The sequence below is a fragment of the Suncus etruscus genome, chromosome 5 (genome assembly GCF_024139225.1).
Source record: "Suncus etruscus isolate mSunEtr1 chromosome 5, mSunEtr1.pri.cur, whole genome shotgun sequence".
Taxonomy (NCBI): domain Eukaryota; kingdom Metazoa; phylum Chordata; class Mammalia; order Eulipotyphla; family Soricidae; genus Suncus; species Suncus etruscus.
This window is the reverse complement of record NC_064852.1, coordinates 91,989,217-92,006,563: the sequence shown is the minus strand read 5'-3', so window position 1 is coordinate 92,006,563 and position 17,347 is coordinate 91,989,217. Positions and strand designations below refer to the sequence as shown.

Genomic DNA, 17,347 nt, shown 5'->3' with positions numbered 1-17,347 from the left:
CCAGAAATTACTACTGGCTGATGCTTGGCAGAGGGGTCACTCTCAGGAAGTAATCAAGGAGCTATGCAGTGAATATTGAACTTTTAACCTTCTGCATGCATGCACAGTTTTTATTTTTTTTGAGCATTTCCTCAGACTGTTCTATGTTTATTTATGGAAGTACCTGTGCAATCAGTATCTTTATTTATTTATTTATTTATTTATTTATTTATTTATTTATTTTTACCTTGGAGACCACACTCTGTACTGTTTAGCAGATACTTCTGGCTTTGTGCTTAGGAGTAGTTTACACAGAAAATCATGTAGTGCCAGGGCTTCCTGCACATGAAGCATGCATTCAACCCATGCTATGGCCTACTATCATTTTTTCATTATGGATCAAAGGTTTTTCTTCAACACCACAATTCACAAGAAAATGAGAAACTAACATTGCAAGCACTTTTCATTCAAGGAAAGAGTAGAAACTTGGTACATGCTTGGAATCAAGTGTAAAGGTTCAGATACAAGCTAGGACTATATGGTACTCTTACACTGATTTTTTTCTTTTTCTTTCTTTCCTTTTTTTTTTTGTTTTTGAGGGGGTTCACACTAGTGATGCTCAGGGATTATTCCTGACTCTGACCACAAGGATGACTCCTGGTGGGCTCAGGAAAATATATGGATTGCCATGGACTGAACCCAGTTGGCTGTGTGCAAGGTTAAGTGCCCTACCCATAGTACTATCTCTCCAAACTACCTTTCAATGATTTTCTTTCTCTGAAGATAAGGCATTTCTTAGCATAAGGGCACTGTTACAGATAGATGGGCATAGGTATATATAAGTTTATTTGCTTGTTTGTTTATGGGACACACTGATCGTGCTCAGGTGTTACTCCTAGCTCTGTGTTCAGAAATATGGGATGCCGAGGATCAAGCTTAGGTTGGTTGCTTGCAAGGCTAACATCCTACCCACTGTGCTATTGCTCTGGCCCCACATACAGATAATTTTTGAAGAAAATAATTTTTAGAGACAAATAGCATCCTAACAAATTAGCATGTATGGAACTGTAGTAAATGAATAGGACAAAAAGTGGACATGCCCTTCACCTCCACCTTCTCCTCTTTCTCCTTCTCTGCCTTGGCCCTCCTCTTTCTCCTCTTTCCCTTTTCTCTGTTCATGTGGTCATTGTTTGACTGGGAGTCTCACACACACAGCTATGTGCTCACATACTTGGTTGTAGTACTTACTGAGGGTTTATATACTCAATGCTTGCACACATACTCACCAGAGGTTACACTCTATCCATTGTGGTACTCACACATTGTGGAGTGCTCACCAAGGATAGCTCAAGAACATGAATATCATCTTATGATTTAATTTTTCTATTATTTCACATCTGCTTCATCAATGAATTTAATGAATATGTCTTAAAAACTTTCCCCATTTTCTTCTCTTTTGTGGTTGTTGGTGTAACATCCAGGGGGCAAGAGTTGTGCACTTGGTTGCTGTGTACCAAATATTGTGTTTGTGGCTTGAAGGTCACAGTGCCACAGTGCCACGTTCAAGGATGTGGGGATGTGCTGATGATTGGAAGACAGGTACTTGGATATAGTCTTTTAAATGCCCAAATGCAAGGACAAAAGCTTTCAAACAGTGAGTTTGTATCCTGAATGTGCATGAGAATGACCTTGAAGCTTGTTTGAAACACAACCTTACTTTGCTTTGGCAGAACACACGCTGAAATGGAAGCAGCAACAAACCAGATTGGCAGATTCCTGGGCAAGGATGACATGCATTTCATAAAATGTTCTGTCATTGTGGGGAAAAATTTTCCTGGGTTTCAAGAGCAATGGGGTTCGAGACAGAGGCCAAGAATTGATATTAAGCAAATACAACAGGCATTCTGATGAAGGTAATCCTTAACTTTCATTCTGAGAAACATTGTAGGTCTAACTCAGAATGACTCAAAGAGATATGAGGGCAAAATGTGAGTGTGAGACAAGCTAAAGCAATTTCACAGAATTTCTTCTTTCTTCAGTTGCTAGTGGTGCAATAGTTCAAGGCTGGGTTATTTTTTGTTGTTGTTTAGCTTTTTTTTTTAAATTGTAAAATGCAAACAATCTGGAACAACAGTTCATTCTTTTGAAAACCAATGGAAGTTATTATTGCATATTACATTTCCCTTTCAAATAAATCTTTGGTGAATTGATATTATAGACATACAGCATTAAATTAGAAAATATAGTTGTGTATGCACAAGTTAAAGGCAACTTTTGCTTTCTATTCAAAGAACCCTCATGAAGCATTTTTGTGCCAGGCTCTAGACCAAATGAACGGCACAGACATAAGACTGAAGTTTGTTTGTTTCCTGTTTAAAAATGTTCTAAGCCTAAAATCCTGATGGGATTAATCTTCTCATTAGTAAAAAATACATTAGTAGATAATGCTATTTTTCTCATATCAATTAGTAAAATTTTTAATTATCTTTCTTCAAAACCATTGATGTTTCACCACCAGTCCAGAGACTGATGCACAGGTGTAGGGGGTTTAAAAATCTTGCTCTGGGGGCCGGAGAGATAGCATGGAGGGTAAGGAGTTTGCCTTTCATGCAGAAGGTCATCGGTTGGAATCCCGCGTCCCATATGGTCCCCCGAGCCTGCCAGGAGCGATTTCTGAGCGTAGAGCCAGGAGTAACCCCTGAGTGGTGCCGGGTGTGACCCAAAAACAAAACAAAAATCTTGCTCTGATGATCAGACTTCAAGTTAAACATCTTCTATAATCACAATTGGGATAGCAAATGCTCATTTAAAAATCTTTGTAAAATTTGGTTAAAATCTATGGCCAGGCTCAGAGTGATCTCCAACCCCTCCTTATTTTTCTTGCATGTTGTTTTTTTTCAATTTGTAGTAAAATATACATAATATACTCTTTACCATTTTAGCTCTTACATACATTTAAAATTTTATTATTAATTTATTTTTTTTTAACAACGGTGACCTTTTTGTTGTCATTTTTGGTTCATGCTCAGCAATAGGGTACTCCTGTTTCAGCACTTAGGAATCACTCCTGTCAGGGGACCATATAGGATGCCTGGGATCAATTCTGTTTTGGCCACGTCTAAGGCAACTGCCCTGCCCACTGTACTACCACTCTGGCTACTTATATGAACAAAATTTTTATTTGGTTTTTGGGTCACACCTGGCAGGACTCAGGGATTGCTTCTGGCTCTGTGCTCAGAAATTGCTCCTGGCTTGGGGGACCATATGGGATGCCGGGATTCAAACCACCGCCCGTCCTGGATCGGCTGCGTGCAAGGCAAACATCCTACTGCTGTGCTATCTCTCTGGCCCTACTTACATGAATTTTTTGTTAGTTTGTTTTTGGGTCACACCCAGTGATGCTCAGGGGTTACTCCTGGCTATGCGCTCAGAAATCGCTCCTGGCCCTGGGGGACCATATGGGACGCCAGGGAATCAAACCTTGGTCCGTCCTAGGCTAGTGCGGGCAAGGCAGACGCCTTATTTCTTGTGCCACCACTCTGGCCCTACTTACATAATTTTTTCATATAGAACTGTTTGAGGGCAGAGAATGAGGAGAAGCTAATACTAACCAGTGTTTGTAAAGGGCTGTCTGACATGGTCAGCTACCATGAGTATGAGCAGGCCAGAATTTATCCTCTTTTTTTTTTTTTTTTTTTTTTAGCGTGGGGGCACACCCGGTTATGCTCAGGGATTACTTCTGGCTCTGTGCTCAGAAATCGCTCCTGGATTGGGAAAACCATATGGAACACCAGGGGATTGAACCACAGTCCATCATAGGTCAGACTTGTGAAGGCAAACACCCTACTGCTGCGCCACTGCTCTGGCCAATGAATTCATGCTCTTTTTTAGAAAGCAGCACAGAGATACTACTTTTATTTCAAGATTTTGAATAGCACATGTAATCTGTATGATTCTAAAATTATATATCTATATCTATCTATATCTATCTATCTATCTATCTATCTATCTATCTATCTATCTATCTATCTATCTATCTATCTACTATATATATACACTACTTGTCATTGCACCTCTTTCTCCACACATCCAAACACTGTTAAGCTCCCCTAAACAGGCGTCTTCTAATAATATCTGTAAGTACATCATTCCTATTTGGTGTGATTTAGGAGGTTGTTTGTGGAGTTCTAAACTCTCAGATTTTACTCCTATATTCAATTGAAGGTAACAGGGTTCTCTGAACCCTATAACAAGCTGCCTAAGTGTGCCAAATAGGAACAGTCTTCTTGGGAGAGGGGGAGGCTGTCCTATGTACAAGGAAGAGTGAACCTTCAGTGCTTAATCAACTTTACTCTAGGCATTTGAATTATTGAGAAGATGCCCAATATTTCCTATCTGCGAAGACACTGGGGGTATTGATGTGATTCAAAGGGGAACTGAAGAAGTCAGAGGGGTTTGGTTGGGGGCCTATTGCCTCCTCTGCTACAAAACCATGAGATCTTTAGGTCATTCATTTCCCAGGGCCTCACTCTGCATGTGAGACACAGTTAACATTTCATCCTTCTTGATATCATAGGGGTACAAGGATATATAAATGAGACAACATGTGTAAAATGCTTTGAAATTGTATGAAGACTCTTTCAATTATTTTTTAATATGACTGTCCAACTGCCCCATCTCTTCTTTTCTAAGGAAAAAACATAGGCTTTCTTTCAGCCATGATATCATTCAGAATTTAAAAGAACTACATGACTTTTTTAATTTAAAGAGAGTAAAAACTAAACCCAGGGTTTGGGGATGTGGCTCAGTGACAGAGTACATAGCACACATGTGTGAGGTCCTGTATTCGTTTTCTAGAAAGAAACACAGACACACAATCTAATATTAACAATTCATAATATAAATGGAAGAAATGCCCCATAAATAATGGAAAGTACAGATGAACAAATGGACCACATATGTTCATTGCACCAGGGAACAAATGAACCATATACTTTATTGCAATTTAATCCCATTTAATTTTATTGACTTTGTATTTCCTGACAAAGCAACAGGTGTCTGATAAGATGAGATGAGAAGTACAGTCAATAACATTCCTTTCAAAACCTCAAGAAAGAGATTATAACCACCCCTCCAGCTGTAAAGAACAAAAGCATTGAACAAAGTCAAATCTTTTACTAGAGGCAATGTATTTTAGGTGGTCAGGGTTGATTCAGGACCAGGGCCAGTATACAGTTTTATAATGTGGAAAAAGGACAATATAGTGAGTTCCCTAGGAATCTTTATTTGTTCATTTGAACTTTTGACTGAATTTTCAATTCAGATGACTTAATTTGACTTAATTTTCAATTAAGATGATAAATGGAATGTTGACAATGATCACTCCCTATTCAAATCAAATTATTCAGACATGGGGGCCGGAGCGATGGTGCAAGGGGTAAGGCGTCTGCCTGGCCCACCTAGCCCAGGACGAACCTGGGTTTGATCCCCACGGCGTCCCATAGCCAGGAGCGATTTCTGAGCGCATAGCCAGGAGGTCACTGGGTGTGGCCCCCCAAAAAACAAAAGTAAATCAAATTATTCAGACAGTTGGAATTATTTTAGAATTCTGGATTTATTTACGGCAAGTAACTGGAGGAAAATTTCAAATATATCCAGGCTTTGATTTATGTATATATAAAATTACAAAGATTAGCAATATCATATGCACAATTTGTAGGACACAGTAGAAAATCAATCACTCATGACGGGAATATGAAAATATAGACAATATATATTTTCTTTTTTATTTAAATTTTTTTGTTATTGGTTTTTGGGCCACACCCAATGGTGCTCATGGGTTACTCCTGGCTCTGCACTGAGAAATTGCTCCTAGCAGGCTTGAGGACCATTTGGAAAGCCAGGAATCGAACCTGGGTCCATCTGAGTTGGCCACATGCAAGGCAAGTGCCCTACTGCTCTGCTATCTTTCCAGCCCTATATTTTCTTATTTATGCTATTTAAATAAGTTAGGTAGTACATTAAAGGTATTAAAAATTGCAATCTTACCATTGTGTTAAATTTGTACACCCATGGGGCCAAAGCGATAGCACAGTGGTAGGGTGTTTGCCTTGCACACAGCTGACTCAGAATGGACCTGCGTTTGATCCCCAGGGTCCCATATGGTCCCCAGTCAGAAGCGATTTCTGAGTGCATAGCCAGGAGTAACCCCTGATTGTCACCGGATGTGGCTCCAAAACCAAAAAAAAATGTGCACCCATTTTTTCACTGTGACTTTATTTGGGATTATTTGCGCCTTTGCTCGAAGAGTAAATATCTCAGGAGCAAGCACCAAGGAGAATTTTCCTTGGATGTCCTCTGTAGGTGATGAGGAACATTCTAGATTCATTGGTAGAGTTGGATTGAGTAAAATTGCTGTATTTAGAATTAAAACTCAGGCTTTTGGTGCAATGACTATTGCTTATTATTATATAATGGGCATCCCTGTTTTTCCAATGCTTAAAATATCAGTTACTCATTCACTATTTTCTATTTTGGGGGAGTGGGTGGTTTGGGCCCCACCCATTGGTACTAAGGGCTTACTCCTAGCTCTGTGTTCAGGGATCATTCCTAGCAGTGTTTAGGGAACCATATGTAGTAACAAGGATCAAATTGTAGAACTACATGCAAACCAAGTGTCTCAATCCCTGTACTATTTTTCTGGCCTTCTCAATCAGTATTTCTTGATGACTTAAATGAATAATATTAAAAAGAATCTCAGGTAATATTGTAGCTTTATAAGGTATTAGGATTTTTACAATTATCTAATACTACTTGTTTTAGGAGCAAATCTCAAACAGATGACATTTTTTGAATTTATTTTTTGCTTTAGGGCCACATCTGATGGTACTCAGGGCTTATTTCTGGCTCTGAGGTCAAGGATCATTTTTAGTGGGGCTTAATGGACTGTAGCGGGTACTGTGGATTGAACTCTGGTTGATCTCATGCAAAGCAAGGCTCTACCCACTAAATGCTTTGTCTTAAAATCTGGCCTCTAATCACCCCAAAGCACATTTACAATAAACTAGTGAAGTTCAAGCTCCTACTTGCAAGGCTCCCTCTAATTAAGTACTGGAGGGTGTGTGTGTGTGTGTGTGTGTGTGTGTGTGTGTGTGTGTGTGTGTGTGTGTGTGTGTGTGTGTGTGTGTATCACCCCAAAGCACATTTACAATAAACTAGTGAAGTTCAAGCTGCAGGACTCCTACTTGCAAAGCTCCCTCTAATTAAGTACTGGAGGTGTGTGTGTGTGTGTGTGTGTGTGTGTGTGTGTGTGTGTTCTCTGTGTTTTCTGGCTCTAAACTCAGAAATCCCTCCTGGTAGGGCTAAAGAAACTATATAAGGTGCCAGATATCTAACCTGGGTCAGCCACATGGCAGTCAAGTGTACTTGTACTGTACTATTGCTCATTTTTGGACTTGGGGTTACATTATTTATCTTTTTTTTTTTTCGGTTTTTTGGGCCACACCCGGCAGTGCTCAGGGGTTACTCCTGGCTGTCTGCTCAGAAATAGCTCCTGGCAGGCACGGGGGACCATATGGGACACCAGGATTCGAACCAACCACCTTTGGTCCTGGATTGGCTGCTTGCAAGGCAAACACCGCTGTGCTATCTCTCCGGGCCCCTACATTATTTATCTTAACCAGAGCAGCTTAGCTTCAAACCCTGTACACCCTAGATGTATTATGTCATTGTGTCATTGACCTTTCTAGCTTTTGCAACAGAACTTGGCTACAATAGATACTTAAACATTGTCTGCAGTGCTCAGCTTTCCCTAAGAGTGATCCCAGGAGAATCCCAGACCAATGTGACCAAGTGTTGTGTCCTTTGGACTCTTTCAGTGACCTGTAGAAACTTCTATGATCAATCAATCATTATTCTGCCACCTAGCATGAGTATTTGCAGGTTCCACACTGTGGTCCCACTTAAGCAAATGTTTGACCTTTGAGGTAAGGGAGACAAGTGCTTTACTAGTTCCTGAACTCAAATGAAGCTTAAATCTTAACTAGAAAGCTACCTGCCAGAACACCTCGAATATCCATCATGGACCTACTGGTGACAGGGGGATCTGGTAGGGAAGATTGCTGACTTTGATTCCTGCTAGCACGAAGTGGTCCTCACTGAGCAACAACCTTGATGGTGGGGATGGTTTTTTTGGGGGGTGCCTTACAGGCAGTACTTAGGGCTGAATGTATCAGTCCCAGGGACAGTCAGCCAGCTGGGCTGAAATATTCAGGGCACAGGCCTATGATCCGGGACTGCTCTAGTGATGTTGGGGGCCCATGGCCATACCCAATGACACCATACCCTGTGTACAGGGGTACCAAAGGTAAAAGTCATGAAAATGGGGCACACAGCACTAGATAAGAGGGCCAACCAGTAGAACTGGGTGGCCCAGGAAGGAAACAAGGGCTGAAGGTGGAAGAACACAGGGCTAAGTAGGTGGCTTTGCTTTCTGATATGGATTTTACTTGTGGCCCTTTTTTTTAAAGTATCTTAGTGAATCCTCTCCTGTCATTTTGCTTGCAGTAGGAGTATGCATTTGTTTCACATCAATGGTGGTACTAGTTACTGAGTACTTTAAAAACAAAACCAAAAAGACAATGCAAGTCTCTGTAATCCCATTTTCCATGGTTTCCCCATCCATCCTTACCTATGAGCAGGAACATCTGGTTCAAGCTGACATATTTGATTGAGTTTGGGGTTTTCAGAAAAATACAAGGGCTTAGTAAAGGAGATGTGATGAATATGTATATGGGCCTTTTTCTACTTTGGGGACTTTTCTTTACCAGTTTACAAAACAGAAAGCAGAGACTTGCCTTTTGTGTTTTTATTTATATAGACAATATTAAATAAAAATCACCATTTGACACAAGGTCCTTCTGCTTTTATTGTCTAGTTAGTTTACAAAGACAGAGATGTGTAGGGTTGACACTATCTACTATTTAAACTGTCCCAGTGACAGAAGATACCAAAATGTGAATGTTTACATAGCGCAGTGGTCTGAAAAATCTTTTTTTCTATTAACAATAAACAAGGAAAATCAATTTTAAAAAAAAGAGTACTTTTAACAATTATCCCATTCTTGCTTTTAACGTAACAACTTAATATTAAAAGTTAAAATACGAATGCCTAATAATTTGTACAAATATGCAAATTATCTGCTATTTACACATAAAAAAACAATTTATTTCTTTCAAATCACAAGTAAGGCACCATTGGATTAAGCTTTTTCAGCTTTTACTAAATAAAATGCACAGCAAAATAAATATGAAACACTGGATTTTAATACTGTAATACATTCCAATATAAAATGATATGTTAATGTTAAAACACTATGTTGCATGTTGAATACATTTATCTAAAAATTTATGGGGAAATATTTGAGAGCTCTATTTTAGGAAGAAAAAAATACTCATTTTTGTGATTTTCCATAGTTGATGATTTTAGAATAGAACTTAAAGTTTTGGGGGCTGGAGCAGTAGCACAGCAGGAAGGGCATTTGCTTTGCAAGCAGCCAACCTGGGTTTGATACCTGACATCCCATAAAATCCCCTGAGCCTACCAGGAGTGATTTCTGAGCATGGAGCCAGGAGTAACCCATGAGCACCACTAGGTGCGCCCCCCTCCAATAAAGAACCTAAAAGTTTGGGAGGCAATTAGGTTATTAGCCTTCACATAGTGTATGACTATTAATAAAATACTCACTTAAAAGATCATTTTAGGACATCTCTCTTCTGAATGAATGGCAATTGGGAGCTGTGACGGTGTTTCTTTCTTTTTTTATTTTTGGGTCACACCCAGCAGTGCTCAGGGGTTACTCCTGGCTCCATGCTCAGAAATTGCTCTAGCAGGCTTGGGGGATCATATGGGATGCTGGGATTTGAACCACCGTCCTTCTGCATGCAAGGCAAATACCTTACCTCCATGCTATTTCTCTGGCCCTGTGACTGTGCTTCTAACTTTAGGATGGTACCTACAATGTTGGAACCCATAAGGGAATTGATCCTTTCACATAGCTCCATAAATAATTCAGATTCACTTGTGTTAAGCCCGATTTTGCCATTTAGCAGGAAGATCAAATGGCTTTTTCATGTGGGTGTTCTTTAAATAATCTTTTTCTGATAAAGAATCCAAAATCTATAATACTTGGGCTTAACATTCTGAGGAAAATCGTTGCCCCACTTGTTATACCTTTTATTTCTTATTTTCTTTGACTAATCACTTGTCCAAGTAACAGTATAAAAGACAGATGAATAATAGAAGACAAAGGAAAAAGCAGTTCTCTAAAATACTACTAAGCCCAGGACTTTGGCAAGGAAAGTTATAAAAATACAATCTATTAAAATCAGCAAATTTATCATTTATAAGATATTCCATTTACTGGAATTTTTGTTTTTTTATAGAAATAAAACAGGAATGTTTCTTTTCAATTTTTCTTTGGATTTATTTCTGTTAACATCTCTCTTTAATACATAAGCGATATGCTCAAACCGTGACACAAACTTTATATATACAGACATGGTTGGTGCTTTTAAGAAAAACAAAAGGCATCATGGTAGTTTTAAACATCATAAACAGTATAAAATATCTAAATAAAAATATTCTGGCTCTTAAGCTATATTAAAAATTCTCAATACAGTTTTGTAAACAAAATCATATTTGAAAAGGCAAGGTTGGCTCTTCCCTCTGATTCTTTAGCAGAGCTTTATTTGCATAGATTCAGGGCAAAAACTCTCCATTTCAGATTTGCTATTGTTCCCAGATATAGGTCACCTCAGAGTTGGGAACTGATGAGCCCCCACCCCTCCCCTCAGGAGCAATCTGAGTGGGAGCAGGAAGCAACTGCTTGAAACATGCAAGCAGGAGACTAGCAGACAAGCCAGAGCAGTGCCCGCTCGTGCCTAGTGCAGGCTCAGAGCCCTCCAGGTCTTCAGTTGAACAAAATCCCAATCTTTTTCTGTCCTGTGGAACAATATTTGCAGAGAGAGTGATGCGGGAAGGAAGAGTGAATAAAACCATAGATCAATCTGTCTGGCAGATAAGGTGCTGCATACTAACTAGTCTTGGTTCCTTATTGAATTGCTGAAGCTTGTCTTGCCTTTCACATTCTTTTCAAACAAATGTTGTTGCAAGCTCCTGTCTCTTAGACCTGTGCTATTCAATAGGAGGCCCCGGGATAAACATGGCTACTGAGCACTTGCAATGTGGCCAAGTCATCTCAGTGTTCATTACACACTAGATTCTGAGGATTTAGAGTCCTCACCAAAAAAGGGGGTGTAATAAATAATATCGTTAATAATTGCTATATGGGGGCCGGAGCGATAGCGCAGTGGTAGGGCATTTGCCTTGCATGCGGCTGACTAGGACGAACCTGGGTTTGATCCCCAGTGTTCCATATGGTCCCCAGAGCCGGGAGTGATTTCTGAGTGCACAGCCAGTAGTAACCCCTGAGTGTCACAGGGTGTGGCCCAAAACCCCCCCAAAAATTGCTATAATGATTATAGTTTGAAACAGTACTATTTCAGATAACATCTACTCATATTTATTTTATCTATTTCTTTTCCCTTTTGAATGTGGCTACTAGGATTTTATAACTGTCAATATGGCTCACATTTTTATTAGACAGCTTTGTCCTAGAGTCAGTCTCAAGCTTCCATTGTTTGTAACATTGTTTGTAACATTGTTTGTGTCCTGTAATTGTGAACATTTCCTGTGAACCCTTGCTAAGCACCCTGCTTAGATGATCTCTGGTTCATGGAAACAGATGGGAAGCCAAGCTTATGAGAGAGAGAGAGAAACAGAGAGGGTGGGGGAGAGAGAACACAATCTTGAAAGACAGAGAGAAGACAATCTTGAGAGAGGGAAAGAACACAATCTTCAGGGACTTTAATCATTAGATAGTGTCTGCTCAGACACTATAAGCAGTGGACATTATAATAAGCAGTGGACACTTGATTCTGGTGGGTTGGAAGCTGAAACATCTCAGTTCACAAAAACCCACCTCAAGCAGCCAAGAGCAGCCTATAGCTGAGCAAGCAATAGCTTTGCGGATATCTACAGCATATGAACGGGCGCATTTCTTAACTGGATTCCACAGCGCAGCAAATGATGCAACATCACCCTCCTTTTTTCCTGGTAGCCAATCAGCTGGAGACAAGTGAAGACAAGGAGTGAGGGTGTGCAACTCTTAAGAGGGCAACAACAGAAGTCACCTTGAGTTCTGCTGGAGAAGAACAGGCAAAGATCACCTGGGGATGGGAGGTAGGGGCGGGGCACCCCTTTCTCTTCGGTTGGAACCTTGGGAAAAACAGACAAACGTACATTTTGGTTAGAAAATTATGTTCTCTCTGTAGAAATTCAAGGAACAGTGGCCAAGGTACCCACTACCTCTCCCTCTCAGACCCAGGCCCAAAGTGACACATATGCATAAGGGAGGTCTTGCAATGTGGCTGAACAAATATCAGGAGAGTAGGCAGGCCCAGCACTGCACCTTATTTCTTCCCAGCACTTGCACAAAGCCAAGTTTAAACAATTGCTCTGCTTATCATGAATATGGCATATATGTTGTTTGTTTTAGATTTAGAAAATATTAGTGAAATGTGCACTGATGAAGGTTGTGGTACATAATAATGCTGTAACTCAAACATGAACAATTTTCTGTGGGGGGAAAAAAGCCTTGTCTATAAGTTTAAAAACTGTTTAAAAATCAGAAAGTAGGGACCGGAACGGTGGTGCTACCAGTAAGGCGCCTGCCTTGGATGCACTAGCCTAGGAGGGACTGTGGTTTGATCCCATGGTGTCTCATATGGTCCCCAAGTTAGGAGTGATTTTTGAGTGCATAGCCAGGAGTAACCCCTGAGCGTCACCAGGTGAGGCCCAAAAGCAAACAAAAAATCAGAAAGAATCAGTGAGCAAATAGAATTTAGACATGCTCACACCACTCAGAGATATGAACCAATAAGTTCTTTAGTGTTAATACAGTTGGAGGTGTTCAGGCTTTACTTCTGGCTCTCTGCTCAGGAATCACTCCTGGTGGGGCTCAGGGAACCTTGTGAATCTGAATTGGGGTCAGCAGTACCACATTCTACTGTCTCTGGCCTGTCTTCTACATTATAAATAGTTCTTATTTTTTCCTTCCCCAAATAATATCAAGAAGGTTATTTTCTTTCCCAAATAGACTTTAGCCTACATCTTTTCCAAAGGCATTTTTCTTTAAGTTTTCCCTTGCCGGGGACATCTATGGGGTGGGTAGGATCATCTTGGGCAGGCAGTTTGTTTGAACATCTTTCAAAGTCATTCTTCTTCTTTTAAAAAATTCTTATGTTTTTTTTCTCACTGTAGATGATAGTGAGGCATTCAAGATTTTGCCTGGATGCAAATACGGTGGCAGGGATGAAGCTCAGAACCTCATATTTGCCTCAGGAACTCTCTAAGAAATTCTCTGAGTCATCTTTGAAGCCCTATCTTGCCAGGAATCCTTAAAAATATAGCTGTGAAATCTCCTCTGTACTGGTAGATGGCACAAGAGTTTGAGGCCATTTCCTTGCATTTGCATTTAAACCATTAACCATCTTCCAGGCCCTTTCTATCAGGTATCACAAACAGCAGAACAGCTGCAGTCACCTTACCATAGATGACAACTGCATTTTCATTACTATGTGTAAGCAGTTTGCAAGAATTTAGGGCAATCTAGGTGGGGTTTGCAACTCTACTTTATAAATTATAGTATAGATTCCTAAAGGTCCCTCTGTTGGATCACCTGGACCATTTAAATAAAATCGTCAGGATCTCCTGCAGAAATACTCACTCCGGCTTTCAGTTCTTGCCAATTTACTGGGATAACTCTTGGCTGTTGGTACATATGGCTCTGGAGGTGGCAAGTCAGAAATCGGATGGAAGTAGAATCTGCTTTCCCACTCATCTGTGGGACAGAAACAAACAGAACTTTTAGAGACAGTCTACCATAAAGACTTGCAGCATGAAAAGCACAGAATGGACTAGAGAGAGGACAGCAGAGATCATGTCTAGTCTTATGGCTACAACCTAGACCAGGGGTGGCGAATAAGCTCGACACAAAGAGCCAAAATTTTAAACTGTGAGAGTCAGAGAGCCACACCATGCAGTGACCTGCCAAAAACAGACAAACACTCACACAAAAGCATCTAATTTTAACAATAATATATTAAACACATATTGCATTTTGCCATTTTGAGTGAGGGTAAAAATCCTGCAGTGATAGTGAGGGTGTGCTGCATCATCCACACTCAGAACTAACGGCCAGATGTGACCCAACATGTGCCACGGGTCCGTGTCCCCCCCCCCCCCCCCCCCCCCCCCGCTCGCTGGCCCGTGCAGTTGTTTCCGAGGGATGGGAGACGGGATGACACAGCCTGGGGGTGGGACTGCGCACTTGGAGATCTCTCCTAAGAGGTCCCCTCAGAAGCAGCAGAACAAAATACAAACTTGGCAAAGAGCCACAGTATACAGAATAATGATAAGAGGCAAAGAGCCGCATTCATTTTGGCCGGGAGCCGCATGCAGCTCGAGAGCCGCATGTTCGCCACTCCTGACCTAGACAAAGTTGGTCATGGTGCTGAGGTTCTGAGTGAATAAACAGTCTGCACATCAAACCCACAACAGACTCCAGGGTTTTACCTCAAGTGGTTAGGACACCATTAGTCCTGTTTAGAACTGGAGGCTAAGATTTGGGTTTGTTTTTTTTTTTATACAGTGGGCCAAAACAATGGAGAGGAAAGCTGTTTTATAGCTATTGGACCTTCCCACAGCAAACTTTATCAATTTACTTGTTTTAATTTTGGGGCCATAGCTGGTGGCACTCAGAGACTATTTCAGGTGTCACTCCTGGCTTATTGGGGAGACCATATGAGGTGCCAGGGATTGAAGCTGGCAAGCCATGTGAAAGGCAATCATTCCATTTGTTATACTATTGCTCAAGAAAACTTTTTATAATGGTGGTTGAAGGATAAAAATGACAAACTCAGTTCCTCAAATAATTCTGTAATTTCTGACGAATTCATAAGAATGAGATTCAAACAGTTAAAGGTTCTAATTTCACAATTTTGTGACTAATCTCAGAGAAGATGCCAGCTGATGAAAGTCACAGTCTTTGACCAAAAATGCTGGGGCCTCCTATGGAGAAGGACAGACTGAAAAGTGTCCTAGTTCTTGAATTTGGAGTGATACCTCCAAATTCCACAACATTGACACTTTAGTAGTGGCACAGTGAATTAAATGGGAGTAAAGTCACATAGAAATCCACTAAGCAAAAACAATAACACAAAGGGTCCAACTAGCAACAAACAGCTCAACAAAGCTTAAAACAATGACTTTAATAACCCTATTTTGAGATATAATAAGTTTCACAATTTTTTTTTACTGAACTATTTTTGATAATTCCACTTGCCATTTGTTGTAACAAGCAACATAAAATGAATTATTTTGTACTGGCTAAGAGATCAGACTTGGGAGTGGGGAGGGAGTGTGGGAAGCAGGGACAATAGTGGAGGGAAGATCACACTGGTGATTTTGGAACTCTGAATTCCTGAAACAACTATATTATAAACAACTTTGTAAACCACAGTATTTAAATAAAGCTAGGGTAAAAATTACTCAAACAATAGGACTCAGAAGAAATTGAGGCCTATACTTATTCTGCTTCCTTTCTGGGGCATGGAAGAGGTAAGAACTATCATTTCAGTCTGAAATTGAGGTGGGCCCTGTCATGGTTATATAGATTATGCAGTTCCATGGGGATAATAGTGAAGGTTCAACAAATGAGAGATGTAAATGCAATCTCTCTCTCTCTCTCTCTCTCTCTCTCTCTCTCTCTCTCTCTCTCTCTCTCTCTCTCTCTCACACACACACACACACACACACACACATATCCTGCTTTCTGGTCTACCAACATGTCTTAAAATCTGAGACCACTTCTTACCTTCACATGAAGAGTCCTGGAAGCCATTTCGAATTGATGTGGATGGTGGAGGTGGTGGAAACACTGCAGCGCCAGGCCTGTCAGGAGGCAGAGGTGGCCTGGGTCCACTCCGGGGACTATCTACTGCAATCCTGGATGGCAACTGGGGAGTGGCAGGCAGGGCCCGGGTAGCATTGCCATTTCTGTTTATTGGAGGAGGTGGAGGGAGAGGGCCTGGAGCAAAAAGAAAGGCAATAATCAGCGCCATGCCTTGTATCTCACCTGCCCATCAAAGAAGCACAACTTTTTGGGAGATGACACTGAGGAATGAGCAGAGCAAATCAGCCCAGAGAAATAGGGAGATATGCTTCACACTCACACTTATGAAACGAGTGACTTTTGACAGCTCAATAGCTATTTGGACTTTAAGTTAAGGCGGAGGTTGTAGAAAACAGAGTTAACTGAGAATGGGATAACCTGCTCAGACTCCTCACCCACCATATGCTATTAAAATGCTTCTAAAGTGACCATTGAACTATGCCTGTGGCATGACCTATTAAATAAATGCTGTTTTCAAAGGAATTAAAAAAAAATAGAAAGCCAAAAGTTATCCTGGGTCGTTGGAAGGACTAATTTCTTTAGAAGTGCAGTATTTTTGCTAATTCGACAATGATGCTTTTGGGAAACATATGTTGTTTCCAGGAAGAAGTGACATCCAGAAAGCCAATATCAGTAGTGGGAATAGCAGGAGTTTCCTCCTGGTTTTTCCTCTCTGGGGAGTGGGCTGAGAAGGGATGACACAGTTTCTCCCTGCCTGGCTGCAGCAGCCTGTGGGCTTGATTTCCTGTCTACAAAAGGCGCCGGGCCTTCTTCCCACAGAAAGAATGAGTCAAAAGGAAAAGAAAAAAATCCTACATAAAGACTTTAAACCACTTTAAAAAAATCTGTGGTGCAAAATCAGAAAATTTTGTGATCTTAGAACATAATTCAAAATAAATTTGTTTTTCAAATAAAACTATCTTGCTTGACCAGAAGTGGTTTTGGGTCACAAGCAAAATTTTAAAAGAGGGAAGAGCATGATGTCCCTGTCCCCATATAAATGAAAATAATCTCAGTACCTTTTCCTATTCTTTGGCAATACCTCTATTTGTAAGATGCTGACTATTTAGGGTTATTTTTTTTGGGGGTGGGGGTGGGCACACTGGCAGTGTTCAAGGGTTATTTCTGGTGTGAGGCTCAAGGATCACTTTTAGTAGTACTTGGGGGAGAATATGTGGTATCAGGGGTTGACTGGTTGGAGGATGCAAGACATATGCCTTACCCCATCCAGCATTTGAACTGACTCATGTGAAGGCATTTTAAGTGAACACAACTCTGGTGCTGCAGTGACCCCAG

At 40.7% G+C, this 17,347-nt stretch overlaps 1 protein-coding gene across 1 annotated transcript in view; it reads right to left on the bottom strand.

The window, feature by feature from the left end:
- Positions 1-11,889: 11,889 nt before the first annotated feature.
- Positions 11,890-17,347, bottom strand: part of WIPF1 (WAS/WASL interacting protein family member 1) — a 127,673-nt gene continuing 122,215 nt past the window's right edge. The window contains exons 7-9 of the mRNA XM_049773437.1: positions 15,974-16,186; positions 13,826-13,939; positions 11,890-12,315 (exon numbers count right to left, since the gene is read on the bottom strand). Of these exons, the coding sequence (XP_049629394.1) occupies positions 12,263-12,315; positions 13,826-13,939; positions 15,974-16,186 (380 nt within the window). The 3' untranslated portion in view covers positions 11,890-12,262. The remainder of the gene's footprint in view (positions 12,316-13,825; positions 13,940-15,973; positions 16,187-17,347) is intronic.